Below are 19,392 nucleotides of genomic sequence, written 5' to 3'. Positions count from 1 at the left end.
GATGTGAGTCCCTTGCTCACTACACCATCAGGATTCAAGCAAGCCGGGCCGAAGACGGCTGTAATGCCAGAAACCGGTCCCCGGAAGCTTGTTTCCTTTCCAGTAAAGAATTGGCTTGGTAGTTTGGTCTGCCCTGTTCCCATGATGCACTGGGCCAGGGTCAGACTAATTTGCATGTAGCCGGGTTCTGAACTGGGATGGTGCAGTGAGCTAACAAACGGTGATGGATCAAGCCCTGATCTTTTGAATGGGTAGGAGTGTTCTGCTTAATTCAGATACTCTGTCCATCACCACCCCCTTTTGAATCGTTTTGGCCACCACAAGTGTGGAAGGGTATGCTCAGATGTGAGTCCCTTGCTCACTGCACCATCAGGATTCAAGCAAGCCGGGCCGAAGACGGCTGTAATGCCAGAAACCGGTCCCCGGAAGCTTGTTTCCTTTCCAGTAAAGAATTGGCTTGGTAGTTTGGTCTGCCCTGTTCCCATGATGCACTGGGCCAGGGTCAGACTAATTTGCATGTAGCCGGGTTCTGAACTGGGATGGTGCAGTGAGCTAAAAAACGGTGATGGATCAAGCCCTGATCTTTTGACTGGGTAGGAGTGTTCTGCCTAATTCAGATACTCTGTCCATCACCACCCCCTTTTCAATCGTTTTGGCCACCACAAGTGTGGAAGGGTATGCTCAGATGTGAGTCCCTTGCTCACTGCACCATCAGGATTCAAGCAAGCCGGGCCGAAGACGGCTGTAATGCCAGAAACCGGTCCCCGGAAGCTTGTTTCCTTTCCAGTAAAGAATTGGCTTGGTAGTTTGGTCTGCCCTGTTCCCATGATGCACTGGGCCAGGGTCAGACTAATTTGCATGTAGCCGGGTTCTGAACTGGGATGGTGCAGTGAGCTAAAAAACGGTGATGGATCAAGCCCTGATCTTTTGACTGGGTAGGAGTGTTCTGCTTAATTCAGATACTCTGTCCATCACCACCCCCTTTTGAATCGAGAGGTCTGAGTGTATGGCATCAATCAGGGCGAAGGCGGCCTGCAACTCCGGTCGAGCTGCTCTCCGTTTATGATGGCCACAGATCCCAACCATCAGGTGTCGCATAGCAGGCAAACTCCCAGCTGGAAAGTTGCGGTCGGGGTACCGCCTCAGACATTCATTGCAGCACAGGTCCTGGGGTGATCACACAGCACCACAGCCTGATATGGTCACCGAGATCCAGATGCGGGCATCAATCAGGGCAGTAGCTGCCCTCATCCCCAGTCCAGTTCCCCCAACACCATCACATAATGGTCACCCCTTTCCACTGGGGATGGACGGCACAGTCGTAATCTCTTCTTGAACGTGTTGTGGGCTTTTCATGGCAGTACGCTGCCCACTCTGATGCATCTTCCTCCCCGAGGCCAAGGATCTCTAGGCCTCAGTTTCGATGAAGGCTGCTTAAGACATTATGGCAATTGACTTCACAGCAGTCTCGGGTGGCAACAGAGCAAGGCAAGGAGCTGTGCAGGGTCAGAGAGGTATATTAATGAGCTGATGCGTCAGTATTATTGACAGATTCTGCAGGGCTACGGGTGCCTCGCTAAGGTGCATCCACCATGTTGAACTGCCAGGCCACGCCCCCCAGAATTTTAATAAATGCCAAAGGTCATGGACAACACCACACCAAATTAGGGGCCCAATTAGTAAAGAAAGTCTGTAAAGTGCACCCATGGTATATGTCTTTGTATTAAGTGCAGATATACGACTGCATTGAGAAGTATTTATTTGTTTATTTTTGAAGTGTTATTTCTGTAGAAATGGTAGTCTGAACTTGTGATTGATTGAATGATGCTTGTAATTTTTATAATGTTATTATTGGAAGACCTTCCTTAATGTTCATTAATTGATCCAATGAAAGCCACAGGTTAAAGAATTTACCTTGAAGCCAGACAGTTGCTGGGGGGGGGAGAGGCACGCTGGTGCTCTACTTGTGGTAATGCATCAAAAGTGTATCACTCATGTGTCAAGTGTTGTTAGTGATTTATAAACACCAGGATTCAGTTCAATTGATTTTGTGACATAAAGGATTTGATATAAGCTTGCACCCGTGCCCCATAACTCCTCATCAGAGTGTTCCGCACCAGTGTCAAGAGGTATACTTCAGACCGGTCTATGTTCCATCCAGCTACCAGGCTATTATTGCAAATTGTATCATACAGTCCATTCACTGTGTCCCAAGCATGGAAGATAACAACAGGTCCATTTAGGCTTATATTTGCTTTTTTTTGTTTATATCTGATCCTATTTATCCTTAGGCCCCTTTACAGTTTTGGCCGGAGTTATTATTTTTAGCTGAAACATGATTACAAGTGGTGAGACTGTAATACACCCAGCATTTTCTAGATAATGTAATACTGTGATGTTTGCCAATCATATCTTGGACGATCTTTTATTCAGTAAAACCTTGAGAATTATAGGTTTACATCCAGAAAAACAGTGCAAAAGGACTAATTCATTAATTGTATGCCCCTTTCAATGTAGGTATATATAAGTGATCACTGAACAACACTAGGGCCCAGTCCCACAGATACCATTGATATCAGTAATGCTGCCTGCATTTGTACTGCCTGGGAAGAAAAGGCATCTCTTAATGGGACCCTTCCTGTGCTTAACAAATTCAATTGTATTACAACAGGAATTTCAGGAGAAAATCTTTAATCAATAAGTTTATTCGGAAACTACTCCTGTTAAACAAAAGGAATGACTTTTCATAATTTCTCATATTTGTCTTAAGTTCTACTCACTTTTTGTCACCGCATTACATACTTTTACTACAACACAGTTTTAAAGGGGGTAATTTTTCAGAGTAATTGCTACAAAGAAAATACATCTGTTAATCTGAACATTTGAAACATTTTTTAAACAGTTGTAAACCAACAATGTTTACTCAAAAACCCCCAACTTTTCTAGCATTGTAAAGTCTGAAACAAACTATTGCTGTATTTAAATTGCGCCGTTTGATCAGTTTTGTTAGACCTGGCCCTTTTGCCGGGTTTATGTTATGTTATGTTAAAATAATTTCTATAGTGCGGAGCTGCCCCAGCAAAGGGGCGTCCCGGCGCTTAAGCAGCAGAGTATAGAGCAGCTATATGGGGGGTGACGAACAAAAAAGCAGTGTAAAGTTATTGCATCTTGAGCGGGAAAAGGTGTGTCTTAACCGCCTTCCTAAAGGAAAAAAGGTCGTTGAGTGCTCGAATGTGGTTCGGCAGCGAGTTCCACAATTTTGCCGCCAGATAGCGAAAAGAGCGGCCTCCCGCTCTACAATGTTTAAAGCGGGGCACCGTGACCAGGCACTGCCCCACATGCCGTCAGAACCTTGGTAGGCCCACTAAGGCCCTAGCGGCTGCATTCTGGATGCGCTGCATCCGGATGACTTCTGCTTTATTTGCCCCCAAAAATAGGGAGCTAGCGTAGTCCAAACAGGACAGCATGGTGGCCTGAATTATCATCTGCATGGTGGGAGCATCAAAAAATGTTAGAATAGGTTTGATGCCACGCAAAATGCCGATGCAGGTGGCCGCAACTTTTTTAGTGTGGCTAATGAAACTGAGGGAAGGGTCTATCCAGACCCCCAGATTTTTTACCTCAGTTTTAGGTGTGGGTGTCTTAACCAAAGCCAATGGCCACCACTGATCAAACCATAGTTCACTATTCTTGCCCACTATCAGGACCTCCGTTTTATTGGCATTCAGCTGTAAATAGTACGCTGTCATCCAGCCTGCCACTGCAGACAAACCCTCTTTAAACCTGGAGACATCCTGGCTTGAGCCCTCCGAGAGGGCAACCGCTAGCTGTGTGTCGTCAGCATATGAGACCATAACCATGCCCCATTGCTTGGCGACTGCAGCCAGCGGTTGCACATAGAGATTGAACAGTGTGGGGCTTAAAGCCGAGCCCTGAGGAACACCCTGCTCAATAGGATAGGTTTGGGATTGAAAGGGAGGGGTAGAAACCCAGAAGGATCTTCCTGTAAGGAACGATCTGAACCACTCAAGGGCTAGGTCAAAGATACCCGCCTCCTCCATGCGGCGAAGCAAGAAACTCATGCGAGACCATATCGAAGGCGGCACTAAAGTCCAAAAGGACCAGTGCCGCTGTTTGACCGGAATCAAGCATGGATCGCAGATGTTCTGTCATCGCAAGGAGGGCGGTCTCGGTACTATGGGCTGCCCGAAACCCATTCTGGGTGGCATCTAGAATGTTATTAGTCTGAAGGTAGTTGGTGAGAATGCCGTTAGCATGAGCTTCGGCAACCTTAGCAACCCAGGGGAGGAGGGAGATCGGTTGATAGTTTTCGGGCTTCATCGGATCCAAGGTGGATTTCTTCAGAATCGGGGTCACACAGGCTTGTTTCTATTTAGTCGGTACTGTGGCAGAGGCAAATGAGGCATTAATTAACTGGCGCAAAGGAGGAAGACACAGCTCAGAGGAGTCTCTAATCTGTGCTGGTCTAAGCGGATAGGTGGGGGATCCAGATTTAACTTTAACAGATAATTTATCAAATTCCTCCTCAGTAATCCCTGGGAGGATGGTGAGGCCTGTGTTAGTGCTAAGACTGAATTCAGTCTGCTCGTTAGAAGAACTTACGCCAGGAAAGGTACGATAGATAGCGCGAACCTTTTCCAAGAAAAAGGCGGCGAGTTCTTCACACTGAGATTCTGAGGAGATAGCTGGCGCAGAGACTCTTTTAGTACCAAGATCTTTGAGGACCTTAAAAATAAATTTAGTAGGATTGGAGCTAAGTTTGATCTCATTAGCATAGTACGCTGCTCGTGTTTTACAGATGGCTCGGTGATATGTTTTTACTTCAGCCAAGTACAGCGCTTTCCTCCCTGGGTCATAATCTTTTCTCCAGTCTCTCTCCATTTCTTTGCAGGATTTCTTCAGTTTTATCAGGGCATCATTGTACCAAGGACTAGGTTCTTGTGCGCGGCATTTGCTCCAGGTTGCTGGGACAAGATAAGGGAGTCTAGCGCCAGAGTGATCCAGTCACAAAAAAGGTTGTAGCCAGGCTCCACGTCATGGAAGGGGCCAGGGGTTTTTTCCCTGAGGAGACAATGGAAATCCTCAAGTTTAAGCTTCCTCCAGGGACGCTTAAAAATTACTCGTTCTGAGTTGTTATGTGGTGGATCTAGGACTGGAAGGGATAGTTCCACCAGCAGGTGGTTAGACCAGGCTACAGGAGTCGGCTTCTGTGCTACTGCTGCTTCCATGTTAGTAAATATAGGGTCTAGTAGGTGGCCACCAACATGGGTGGGGCTGGCGACTACCTGGTGGAGCTGAAACGCCCCTAGGTCAGCAAGCAGACTGCAGATGGTCGGGGTCTGAATAAGGTCGAAATGAAGGTTTAAATCCCCAAGGATACTAAAGTTAGCTGTTTCCATGGCAAGTGGACCGACTATCTCTGGTAGGGCTTTCCTAAAAACTGCATCATTTCCTGGGGGTCTATAGATCAATAACCCCGAAAGAGTAAAATAAGGGTTTACCGAAATACAGAAATGAGCACTTTCACAGCCTTCTATAGTGATTTTCTTCCAGACACAAGGATAACACAACTTTGTAATTACTGCTATGCCACCTCCCCTGGTGTTCCGATTGCTCATGTGGATAGAATATTCCGGAGGGAGTGCTAAATTAAGCTCAGCCGTCACATCGTCATGAAGCCACGTTTCCGTCAGAAAAAACATATCAGGTGCTTCATTCATGATGAGGTCAAATATTTCAGCGTGATGCCTGACGAGTGATCTGACATTTAACTGAAAAATTTTAAGGCACCGCTGAGATGAGGCCTCAGAGGATATATGTAAGGGTGAGTCAAGTGAGAATCCCCCACAGAGGCACCTAATCGGGCCACTCAAAGGATGTAGGGAGGGGAGCGTACACTGATGGACTAACGGGCACATGCTGAGCAGAGAATCTCTTGAGTAGGTGCGTCTATCCAAGTTGATAGGAGCTGCACTCCTGGCGAGAGGCGACGGACTGGCGTGGACGGGTGCAGACGGGCTTTCCTTTGGCGTGCCTTCGGCGCTGCGCCCGTCCGCTGCGCTCCTCCATCATGCTCATCCTAAATAGGTGCTTTGGGGGACGTAGAGCAACTAGACCCCAAACTATTTACTTTTGGACTTCTATTTTTCGAACCCTAAGTTTGTTGGCTATAGGATTTTGGACACTTTACCACTGCTGATGAATACTACAGTGCATATGCTCTCTGTGTAAATTGTGATATGATTGGCTGTCTATGATTGGCATAGTTTTTTCACTGGTCAGTCCCTAGTAAAGTGCACGGTGTGTGCCAGAGCGTGTAAATCAAATGCTACTAGTTGGCTAGCAGCACTGGTTGAGTAGACTTGCAAATGTAACTCAGACCAATCACTGTAGGGCCTGTTGTGAACTGCCATGTTCTCCTGGCAAATGCATCCACTTTCCAGGCCCAAGCATTCCATTTCTTTCATGCCATGCACCCCCATGGTAGGCCCAATGTACCCTCATGGGCAGGGTGAAGTGTATGTAAAAAGCTTGACATGTACTAGGGTGAGTGACATGTCCTGATAATGAAATACAAGGGACAAGGAGGCCGATGTAGGGGCAAGAGTTGCCCCCCTTGCAGCAGCATGGGTCAGGAGGTGTACATCAGCAACCTCTGAGTTGTGGTCGGACCCATACTCAAACTGTTGCTACAGCAACAGAACCACCAACCATGACTTCAGCACCACCAGCCGGCACTGATGCGTTGCCAGGGAGCCGGAAACCAGGTAGAGACAGAGGGCCACCTCCAGATCGCGCCAAAGGAGGAAGGCGCCGCCCCTTCGTACCAGGCCAACAAGAGGTGACCTGTGCCCTTCACATCAGAGCCCCGAGGAGGGCTCCCAACCTGGTGCTGGTGCTCCGGATGCCCGCATCTGTAAAGCAGCTCAGAGGGCTTTACAGTCTATGTAAGTGAGGAGGCTGCACCACAGTGTTGTTAGCATCTGCCGGGCCATGATTCCACCACCAGAGGACTCAAGGAGGTCACCCGGTCACCAGGGGTATTTTGTTTTCAAACCGCCCAGATTTTGCTTCTGGTGGAGCATTCTGGGGAGAATCCTCAACGGAGGCATCCCCAACTAGAATTGAAGAGTGAGGGCTAACTCATAACCCCGATGTAGGTGTGTATATACACTGATCCCTACATCCCTGTGAGTACAAGTACAGCCTAGGAGCCTACACTTCGGTGCGCTGTGATGATAGGCATAATATGGCCGTAATGTTTCTCAGGACTTGGGCTACTCATAGGCACATGATTTACTGCATTATGATTTTTTTGACCATTGCCTGTGGAAAAATGACATGTGTTTTTATGTGCATTTTGATGACCTGTGCCTAGCATCACCGTGATCAGTCTAATAATTTTCTTTTCATACTGCCAAGTGACTTATGACCTCAGGTGCCCCTTTATGACAAGTATCTAGTGGCAAAACGATTTATGTGAGTGGTGGTAGGAATTTATGTTACCTATAATACAAAGTGACAATGGGTCTGATGTGTTTTTGTGTGCATCTTTATGACAAGTGCCTAGTGGCGCAGTGATCTCTGTTATGTGGTCTAAAAAGTGTTTTACATGCAACACAGTGATTGATTGTCTAAATGTGTTCTTAAGTGTATTTAATTCAAATGCTATTTTGATATAACCTGTGTGCAGTATCTTTTGTGGTGTGCCTAGTGTGTCACTAGTGTGTGCATGTGTGTTGCCCAGATGCTTTACACATTGCCTCTGGGATAAGCCTGACTGCTCGGCTAAAGAAATCAAGGGGGTGAGCAGGGGTTATCTTGGGTGTGTAACTCCCTTACCCTGACTAGAGTGGTGGGTTCTGCCTGGCTAAGGCGTACGCCCTAGCAAACCAGAAACCCAATTTCTAACATTCAGGTGGATCTGAGATTTCCCACAAGAAACACCCACAGGCAATGCACTGCACTTTTAATTCCTGCACATTTTAAAACACACAGTTAAACAGTACATTTCTGTTTTGTCCTTCTACCTTCTTTTCCAAGTAGGAGAGGATGAGGTTGTGCACCTCCTTGGGTGCACGAATCATGTACTTCTGGTAAATTTCCGCATGTTCGTACCTTTCAAAGAACCGAAAAGCCATCTGGGGATCAAAAGGATAAAAACATGAATACAACAAAAAATGAAAATAACAAGCCTGTAAAGTGGAAGTTGAAAGGACATGGTTGTGCGTGGGTCTAAAACTATTGGCATTCACTCCATTGAACCATCAGAATACCGAACATAGTATGCTGTCATGCATGCATATTACTCAGCACTAGATCGGGCTCTACTAGAAGTGCACAAGGTACCTAAAAATTCCATTTGCGTTTTTATTTTTATAAACAATAATAATAACATAATATAAAAATATAAGGGGGCACTTTAAAGTGTCAATAGACAATTGTTGTGTATAAAAACATGTCATCAACAAGGTATCTCTCATACAGCAGGATGCTTAAGGGAAAGGGGATTTGGTCAAATTATGTGATCCAGGCAAAATTTGAATATATTTCATTTTGACCAGGTTTTATCAATTTAAAACATAGGGGACTGCTTAGAAACAGGAGAACCCTAAAAGTTGGTGCTATTCAAAACAGTTAATATATTTCCAAATGAGTGCAGTCATTACTAGAAAAGGGAAACATGGCAATATATTAACCCATCAGAGACTTCTGAACATCATTTAGGGTCCGACTACGATGATGGTGAGACCGCCACTGACAGAATGTCGATGGTGGTCCCCCCTCCATCGCTATAATTTTTTCCGCCTACCAGGCACCGCCGTAGGGATTACAATGTTCCTTTCTGCCAGCCCTTTCATGGCGGTGAACCCACCATGAAAAGGCAGGCAGAAAGGGACACTGGGGATCTGTAGCGGGCCCACCTTACCCCCATGGCTCAGTTTTGGGTTGTGTCCCCCTACATCCCTGCACCATGTGGGAGGCACCGCATGGTGACTGCCATATAGTGCAGGGATATGTTTCAGGCATATTTTATGCACTGCTGCAGGTGCTGCAGCCTGCAGCACTACAGTACATAAAACAGACATTATGACCGCTGTGGTGGCGGTCGCATCCTTATTCGGACTGTGTGACCACCGACTTGTAGTCAGGCAGTCCTTTTTTCAAATGGATTGGCAGTCCGACCCCCATCCTAATGAGGCCCTTAGTTTTGTTTTGTAATTCGAGTTTCCATTGGTTAACAATACCGTACTTGCAACTTTGTCAAAGAGATAAACAGCTATGCACAAATAATTCATCATTATTGCCAAGCTTCACACCACTTTACCTCCGATGATTAAAGTGACCTTTGTTATTCCTATTTCATTCACATGTGTGTTTTTTATGCATACACTTTTTTAGTTGGTGTATTGAATGAATTGCACTAGCAGATATATACACAATGCTAATGTATCCATTTTTAGAGTCTGTTCTTCTCTAAAATGTAATATTCATCCAATATTTGTAATCATTCCCTCTGCATTTTGATGAAATAAGGGCCCCTAACACATATTAACACATTTTCTTAAGGATATTTAGCTCACAAAGGTAACTTACAATTCTGAATAATTTATATGTGTAATTTACTCTTACACTTTTCAATAACTTTACAAATGTTGTCAAATGCTTAAAAGAAACAATAGTAAGTTCAGCACCACAGATGACCAACTAATGGTATTGCAACATTCTCCCATAGACAATAATGAGGTAGGGACTTGAAAGAAAACCCCATAGCAAAAATATATAAGTGTGAATAAATTATTTAAATAGTTAAAAATATGAAAGAATATAAATGAATGCTCTCCCCTCACGCAGCTCCACTGGTCAGGCACTGCCCTTAGCACCTTCTGGTGACCCAGGTAGGTGGTGGAGGCCCTTCTCCATGCATAGGTTCCTGCCTGCACCTCATCTCTGGTGGTCTAGTGGAAGAGCCTGCTCTTCTGCTAGTCCGCTTGGTGGGTCTTAGCCTTTTCTGTTCTGCCTTTCTCTTCTAACTTGTTTTCTTCTGCCTGTTTTCTCCTTTGCCTTTTTCTCTTTTTGCCTCCTTTTTCTGTTGCCTTTTTTCCCACTGCTGTTGCCCCCGCAGCCCCTCCACCCCAGCTTGTTTCCGTCTTCTAGCTAGTCGTCTTCCAGCTAGTTCCCCTCCCCCTGACTCCTACCTAATGGTGACCGCTGCGTGCCAAGGAGAACAAGGCCTCTGACCTCCTGGTCAGAATTACATCTCTCCCCTCACGCAGCTCCACCATTATGGCACTGCCCTTAGTGCCTTCTTGTGAGCCAGTTGGGTGTTGAATGAATGAATGAATGAATGAAAAAACATTTATAAAGCGCATGGCTACAAGGGAGCATCACAGAGCGCGGACTAACACGTGAGAGGCAGAAAGAACTAAGGAAACAGATAGATCTTCAGTTGTTTACGGAAAGCCAGATGAATGGGAACTATGCGAAGATATAGTGACAGAGAGTTCCAGAGTTTGGCGGCATTATAAGAGAAGAGCCGTCCACCACTTCTGCCCTTCTTGATCCTAGGGACCTCGGCCAGATGCAGTTCATCTGACTATTAGCTTTGTAGGGACGGATCATGGCTGAGTTGATAGGAGGCCCGTTCCCCTGCATGAATTTCTATACTAGGTGCAGGGCCTTAAATCTAATACGTTCCTGCACTTGGAGTCAATGAAGGGAGATGAGTGCTGGTTTCACCGATTGTCTGTTGGTAGCCCCAGTCAGAGGTCTGGTAGCGCTGTTTTTAACAGACTGTAGTTTGAAAACTACTGTGGTGGGGACACCCAGGTATAGTGAATTACCATAGTCGGGTATGGAAAGTAAAGGTAATTGGACCAGTACTTTTTTAGTATGAAAGGGGAGGAGAGGGAGGACTGTGCAGGCCATTCTAAACAGGCCAAAGCAGATGGCTGCCATATTCCTGGCCTGTACCCTAAAGTTCAGAACCTAGACCAACCAGATGCACAGGCTTTTGATTTCTGACTTAGGAACCGGAGGAGGACCCATACAAACTGGCCACAAGGAAATGGATTTAAAGCTAAGGGTGTAGCCCAATATCATGAGCTCAGTGTTTCCGCCATTAAGCTTGAGCTGAGACGCATCCATCCAGTTTGAAACGTCCTATAGACAAGGCCCTCCTCTACCTGCAGGCTCCTGCCTGCACCTCATCCGTGGTGGTCTAGTGGAAGAGCCTGCTTTCTGCTAGTTTGCTCAGTGGGTGTCAACCTTTTCTGCTTTGCCTTTCACTTCTGCCTTTTTCCCCCATTGTCTTTTTCTATTTTTTCTCCTTCTTCTGTTGCCTTTTTTCCTGCCGCTGCTGCCCCAAAGCCCTACCCCCAGCATGTTCTCACTCCTGCCACCCCCCTCCCAGCTGCTCACCCTTCCCCCGACCCCAACTTAATGGTGACAGCTGCACACTAAGAAGAGCATTACCTCTAACCTCTTGATCAGACTAACTGCTACCCCCTCATGCAGCTCCACCGTTAAGGCACTGCCCGTAGCGAATTCTTGGGACCCAGGTAGGTGTTCGAGGCCCTTCTCCACCCGCATGCTCCTGCCTGCACCTCATCCCTGGTGGTCTAGTGGAAGAGCCTGTTCTTTCCCATAATCTGCTTGGTGGGTGTCAGCCTTTTTCTGTTTTGCCGTTTCTGTTTTGCCTTTCTTTTCTGCCTTTTTATCTACATCTTTTTTTCTCCTTTGTCTTTTTCTCTTATTGCAGTCTGTTAGACTTGGCATCTTTTTGCGTGTTTCCCCTGGGTTTTTGCATTCTGACCTCCCGGCTGTGACTCTGTTTTTGCTGGTGTAATGATTCTGCGTACTTTCTTCACTGCTGATCAGTGGTAAAGTGCAAGTGCTCCTGTTGTAAAATGTGTTATGGCTTGGTATTTCCATGATTGGCTTATTTAATTTATGTGTCAGTCCCTAGTACAGTGCACTGCCAGTGCTAGGGCCTATCAATCAAATGCTGTTGGTAGAGTGCAGCACCACTTGATTGTGACACCCTCGCAAACAGCCCGTAAAGAGTAACTCTGGCCTGCCATAGCAGAGCCTGAGTGTAGCCTGGGGCTGCCATGTGGACTTTGCAAGTGCACACACTTGCCAGTCCCTAAACCTTCCCTTTTCTACATGTGAGTCGCTCCTAAGGTAGGCCCAAGGTATCCTCATGGGCAGGGTGCATTTTATGTGAAAGGTAGGACATAACCTGGTGTGTGTGGCATGTCCATATAGCGAATTACAGCCTACTTCGTTTTTCACTATTGCAAGGCTACCTGTTCCCCTTAGGCCAGAGTGGGCAGTTTGATTATAACATCCTATAATCCTAACTGACTCAGGGAACAAGGTAGAAATTCGAGTTTAGTATGCTTTAACTCAGAGTGATAAAATGCATCTTTTATTGAAGATGGTTTTACCATTCTGTGTTTGAAAATACCACTTTTAGAAAGTAGGTATTTTCTTGCCTAACCATCCAGGCTACCTCTGTGAGGTTGTGTATTGTTTGTCTGGTTTGTGAGTGACAGTGGCTTGGTGAGACTCCAGGAGACAGGGTGAGTCAGCACAGGGTTGAATAGACCTATCTGCACATAGATGGACAGGAGGAGTAGCACCTGGGCCTGAATAGGGCTGCACCTGCCTCGGACAATGCTGGCTCCACCTCCTGTGGTGCGTCTGATGTACCTGGCCTACACTGTCAAAGGAAAAGCAGGAGTCTTGTAAACAAAGTGCTCCAAGACTGACCAGATCTGGTTTGCACTAGGGACAGGACCCTCTGCCTTCAGAGGACAAAGGAATTGCTGGTATAAATATTGGGGCCCAGACCCTAAGACTTTAGAACTCACTGGAATCAAGGAACCTACCAAGAAGAAGAGCTGGAAGACCTGCTAGATGGAGTACTGCCCCTTTGCTGTGTTGTTGCTTTGTTGGGTTGGCCTGCAGCTGCTGCTTATGCCTTGGGCAGTGAAAGGACTGGACTGAACGTTCTCTACTTGTGCTGACTTTCTCCAAGGGCCTGAAACCGAGCTGGCCTCCTGTTAAGAAGTCTCAGGGACTGCAAAGACTTCACCAACCTCTGGGTACCTCTCCTGGAACCGCTGTTTTCAGTTGACACAAAGAAGAGGGAATCGCAACCGACTCTGTCACCGACTCCGTCGCTGGCCTTGTGTCCGGAAGGCACCACAGGTTGCACCATCTCGCCCTACACCGCAAGCCTTGGTCTCACCCACACCTTCTGGAAGATCGCCACTGAGCCGCTGCCTGCACTGCATCGGGAGGACACCACAGCCATCACGCCTCGCTTCACTTCGCTGGCCTGGTCTCACCAACATGATCGCTGCTGGCCCGACACCCGTGACCGCCTCATGCACAGCTGTCCAGCTCTGCCAGCACCAATTCCCGCCAACTTGCTCTGTCGCAACCTGCCAGCACCGCATCGAGCACTGTCTCGCCCTGCACCACAAGCCTTGGTCTCACCGACGCCGTCTCCACCAGCGTAACCGAGCCGCTGCCTGCACCGCATAAAGAAGACCCCAGGCCCTGCACCGAATTCACTTTGCACCCTAACCACGACAGACGCCACGACCGACTCTGTCACCTGCACCACAACCTGCCAGCACCGCATTGAGCACCGTCTCGCATGCACCGCAAACCTTGGTCTCACCGATGCTGTCTGGATGATCATCACCGAGCCGCTGCTAGCACCGCATCGAGAAGACACCGCACCTTGCACCGCTTCCACTTTACATCGCAACCACAACGGATGCCAAGACCGGCTCACACCCCCTTGTGAGCCACACTAAGAAAGGTACTCCTAAAGAGTCTGTTCACGCTATTGCTGGCCCGTACCGATCCAGTCAGCTGGAACTGCGAGACTCTGTTGTTTTCAGCATCGCGGTAGGCTAGTACGAACTGTGTTTTCAACTTATTTTTTGCAATTTAAAGACATCTTGAGAATTAACTATTATAGTACTGTATTGTGGACTTTTATCGTATTTGGTCCTGTTTTAAGTATATAACAATATTGGCTATTTTTCAAAATTGGTGTGGTGTCCTTTTGTAGTGCTTACAGTGTGTTACTGTTGATTTTGCGCAAATGGTTTACAAACTGCCTTTAAGATAGGCCTGAGTGCTTGTGCCAAGCTACCAAGGGGGTGAGCAGGGGTTATTTTAGGAGTGCACCTCCCTTATCCTGACTAGGAAGAAGGGTCCCTACTTGGACAAAGGTGCAAGCCCTTGCCAAGTAGAGACCCCCATTTCTGACTGAGTCTTTTTCTGATGCCTTTTTTCCTGCGGCTTCTGCCCCGTGGCCCTTTAACCCAGTGTGTTCCCGCTGCTGCCTCCCAACCAAGCAGCTCACCCTCCCAGACCCTCACTTAATTGTGGACGCTGTATGGCCATGCTACTGGTGTGCTGGTGGGGGTACCCTGACCCCCCACCACTCTGACCCTGCACTCTCCACGCACTCAGCACTGGATGCAACAGCAACTGCCAGCTCTCGATGTGAGTAAAACCCATGGCCTGATCTCCTGCCAACACTGCGACTGCAGCTTCACCCACCTTTAGACCCAGGCAGCCACTTCCAACCCATCGGACACCAATGCACACATGCCCGTGACCTGCATCTTCCTCAACGTATGTTCCATGCACTGACACACAGTAGAAATGTGGGACCTCCCTAACACTAACTCGCCCAATGTTCCTCACAGAGACCAGGACCCATGCCAGCTCTGCTCCAGACATCTCAACTGCCATCTCAGACGGATATTAGATCCTGAGGAAAGACCGCTCCAACAGCCCAGGAGAAGGCCTCGCTATTGTTCACAAAAGGTCCCTCTGACTAACAACCACCAACTCGGATGATGCTTCGCCCCTCATGGAACACATCCACTTACAGATCCAGCCCAAACCTAGAATGACGATCCGCAGAACACCTGCCTATAGACCTCCCGGACCCTGCTTGTCTTTCACCAACCTCATAAAAGACTAAATCGCTCCCCTCACCCTCGCCTCCATAGACTACATACTGCTCAGAGACCTGGAATTCCACCTAGACCACCTCAGTGATCCCAACACCCCCGCCTTCCTGGAGAACCTCACCAACATAGGACTAAAGCAACTTGTCTTCACCCCAACATGACAGGACACACACTCAAACCCATCGTCGCCAGAGGAAACAACATTCGCTTCAGCCACACCGCGAAATAACTCTGGACAGACCACCACTGAATCCATTTCTCCTGCTCAAAACCCACTGCCCACAAGCGCATGCCCCGACTCCCACGCATAAACTGGAACAAAGTCTCCAAAGAACACCTCACCTCCGCACTCAGCTGCACTCTTCCCCCTACTAAGATAGACCCCGACACAGCAGTAAGCAACTTCCACCATTGGATCGCCAAATGCGCCACCCTCCAGAACACCACCAGACTACACAACATGAAAACGAGCTGGTTCATCACAGACCTCCAAGAATCCAACCACTCTTGCTAATGATTGGAGAAAACAGCAAAACCCCAGAAGCATGCTCTGCCTACAAATTCACCACCATGGCACAGCACCAACTAAGTAAATCAACAAAGAGAAACTTCATCCAAGACAGAATCCTCTCCAACTACCACAACTCCAAGGAACTCTTTGCCATCATACAATAATTCAGTAAACCCAACAGCTAAACAACCAACGCCCCTCCCTCCCAAGACCTCTACAACAAATTCAGCTCCTTCAAGATCAAGATGCTATATGACAACTTCAATTACTAAGACCTCAGCACCGCCCCAACACCCCACCCCCAGCGACACCATCCAACAGACCCTCCTCACCTGGACCCTCTCACCACAGAAGACATCACAAAGACACTGAACAACGTTCACTCCTGAGCACCTACTGACCCCTGCCTGCTGCACATCTTCCACAAGTCTGCCACCATCATCGCACGCAAATACACCAAACTATACACTGCTCCCTCAAGACCACCACATTCTCCGCTGACTGGAAATGCTCCAAAAAACCCTCCTCAAGAAACCCTCTGCAGACCCAACGGATCTCTGAAACCCTCTGAAGACCCATCTCACTACTCCCTGTCATCGCCAAAGTAATCTAGAAAGTCTTCAACACCCATCTAGCATACTTCATAGAAACCTTCAACATACTAGACACCTCTTAATCCGGATTCTGCAGCAACCACAGCTCAAAGACTGCCCTCATAGCCACCACCTACAAAATCTACGCCCTCCTCAACCAACCCACACAGCAGCCCTCATCCTTCTGAACCTTTCAGCAGCCTTCAATACCATCTCTCAGACTCCATGATGCCGGCATCCAGGGAACAGCCTTAGACTGGATTCAATCTTTCCTCTCAGGCAGAACATAAAGAATAAGGCTCCCGACCTTCCTCTTTGAACCAACAGAGATCAGATGCAGAGTACCCCAAGGATTCTCCCTCAGATCCATGCTCTTCAATGTCTACATTCCCCCCTTGCAACCATCACCAGAAAACACAGACTCGGCATAGTTTCATACGCTGATGACACCCAGCTCATCCTCTCCGTCACCAAGGAAATTGACATCACATTGAGGCACCCCTAAGGTAGGTCCAAGGTACACCTGTGGGCAGGGTGCAGTGAATTTGAAAGGTAGGATGTGTGCTATTGTTTTACATATCCTGATAGTGAAATACTGACAATTTTTCTGTACCAGGGAGCATAGAACTGGTTTATACTGAGCCAAAGAGACTTTCTGCTAAGACTTCAAATGGAAAAGTAGTATAAATATTGAGGCACTTACCCCAGAAGTTTAGAACTCTTTTGGACTAAATAACCTGCCAAGAAGCAGAGCTAGTGAAGATGTCAAAAGGAACTAACATTCTACTGTGTCCTTGGCTGCTTCTGTCGTAGGCAGTGTAAGTCTCAGAGTGGCTATCTCTGGTAGTATTCACTAAGAAGAAGGATGGTAAATTTTGTTTTTGTGTTGATCTCAGGTCACTGAATCAAAACATAGTTGTAGACAGTTTCCTCTTGTCTAACATATATGAGATGGACAAAGCCAAGTACTTCTCCAAATTAGATTTGAGTTCAGAGTACCTTCAAGTTATGTTGTATCCGGATTCAAGGGAATTAACTACCTTTCTTACAATGGAGAGGGTTTTACAATTCAAAAGGCTTTCTTTTGGCCTCACATTGGCCGCTAGTGTATTCCAGTGCACGATGCATAGTTTACTTAAGGGGGTAAAAACACTTACTACTTCCAAGACGATATCCTTATAAAAGGCAAAGATGAAGCAGAGCACAGCAATACTTTGGCAGAGGTTTTGGTGATTTTAGATAGAGCTGGTCTGACTTTAAGGAAGGATACATGCAAGTTTATAACTATCTCGGAAAAGGGTGTTCAGCCCAAGGAAGACTTATTGAAAGCTATTAAGCTAGCCGCCACTCCAACTACTAAAGATCAACTCAGATCCTTTCCTTTAGGGTTTGATTGAGTAATATTCAACGTTTATTCTTAATTTTGCACTCAAAACTGAGGCTCTGAGGGAATTACGGAGAAAGGGTGCTCCATTTAATTGGAGTATGGCACAAGTAAAAGCATTCCAAACGATTAAGGATCATATAGTAAATGCTGATATTCTCACTCCTTTTGAACCTGGTAAGGTCACTTTTATTACTGTTGACACTAGTGCCTAAGGCATTGCTGCTATTTCATCATAAATCAAAAATGGTGTAGAGAAGACTGTGGCATTTGTGTCACACTCACTTAATAATTCCAATTGTAATTATGCTGTCATAGAAAGAGAGGCCTTAGCTGCGGCATGGGGAACTCAGTATTTTCATACCTATTTGTGGGGTGCACATTTTATTTTACAAACTAACCACAAACCCCTTATCAGGATTTTGAGTCCTGGTGGGGCAAGTAAAGTCTCTTTGCGTTTAATGAGGTTTGATGCCAGACTGCAAGAGTACATATACAAACTTGAGTATATTTCAGGACAGATAAATGCCCAGGCGGATTGTTTAGATTACCGCTTGATGAGGAAGGAAGTGAAGAGAACGAGGTGGAAAACACATGTGTTGTGGTTAGTGTATGATGTGTGTGAAAACGAGTGAATCTTTGACCAAGGATGAGTGGCATGAAGCAGTCAAGAACGATGATGATTACAAAGAGCTAGTTAATCCCATCAGATCAGGTTGGAGGCGTGAAGGTAAGCTCAAACCAGCTTTGAAAAATGTAGTCAAACTGCAAGAGGAGCTCAGTATTTGCATCATGGATGACCTATGGCCCCATTAGGAAGGCAGGCGGATCGCCCCCGCCGGGCCGGCTGTAGCCACTGCCGGCTGGCAGGGGCGATCCTCTCTCCCTCCGTGCCGGAATGACCCCTGCCATATTATTATGGCTGGGGGGTCTGCGGAAAAGGGTTCTATATGATGGCGGTGTCTATCAGACACTGCCAGCCATATTAGAATCGGTATTTTATGATGCCTTTCCGTGGGGGCAATGACGCCACAGAAAGGCAAGCAGAGTCTGCTTAGGGGGCCCGTTGGGACTCCGGAGGGGTGTGGGGGGTGCACATGGGGGTTTCCGTAGTTCCATGCACAACTGCGCGGTGCCTGCAATGTTGTGCATGGAAGTGCAGGCAAGAGACCCCCGCCCTTATGGCGGGCGGTCCCTTTCTACGATGGGATGGCGGGCGGACAAAGTCCGCCCATCATCCTAATGGGCCCCTTAGTCTTTGGGGGTGAAAGGTTTGTACCTCCTGGAGCACTCAGAAAAAAGTTGTTTCTTATGGCACATGAAGGTCTCCTGGGACAAACCATTACACAGAAACATCTCAAAGACAGTTTATGGTGCCCAGGATTGGATGATGTCAGATTGAGGGTAGAAAGTTGTAATTTGTTCAAAGAGAGCTAGAAGAGAATCAAAATGGGTGCACAAGGTATGGGTTCTATTTCTGGAGATTTAAGTGGGGCTGCATGAGACAAAGTGTGTATGGATTTCATTGGCCCCATGTATTTTCTACCTGAGGACAAGCACTTTGCTATGGTCCTGGTGGATGTCTGTTCACGTTGGGTCATTGTAGAATTTCTAAGATACATTACCACTGGTACAGTAATCAAGAATTTAGACGTTATATTTAAGAGAGAAGGGTTATGGTAACTCATAACGGCTTCCAACTTATTTCACATGTCATGCAGAGTTTTCTAAAGGGTAAACGCATAAGGCAGATATGCACGTCATTATACAAACCACAGGGAAATGGCATGGGGGAACCTATGAACAGAGTCATTAAAGGCACCATCCAAAAGGCCGTTCAAGGAAATCAAGATGTTCAGAGGAGTGTGGATA

General features: G+C 47.0%; 1 protein-coding gene across 1 annotated transcript in view; it reads right to left on the bottom strand.

Moving 5' to 3' along the window:
- LOC144769629 (uncharacterized) overlaps positions 1-19,392 on the bottom strand; it is a 231,720-nt gene that overhangs the window by 207,229 nt on the left and 5,099 nt on the right. Inside the window, exon 2 of the mRNA XM_078653799.1 lies at positions 8,052-8,162. Within this exon, the coding sequence (XP_078509925.1) occupies positions 8,052-8,162 (111 nt within the window). The remainder of the gene's footprint in view (positions 1-8,051; positions 8,163-19,392) is intronic.

Source organism: Lissotriton helveticus, chromosome 7 (assembly GCF_964261635.1).
Source record: "Lissotriton helveticus chromosome 7, aLisHel1.1, whole genome shotgun sequence".
NCBI classification, from domain to species: domain Eukaryota; kingdom Metazoa; phylum Chordata; class Amphibia; order Caudata; family Salamandridae; genus Lissotriton; species Lissotriton helveticus.
Note: the sequence above shows the minus strand (reverse complement) of the source record. Positions and strands in the feature narration are given on the sequence as shown.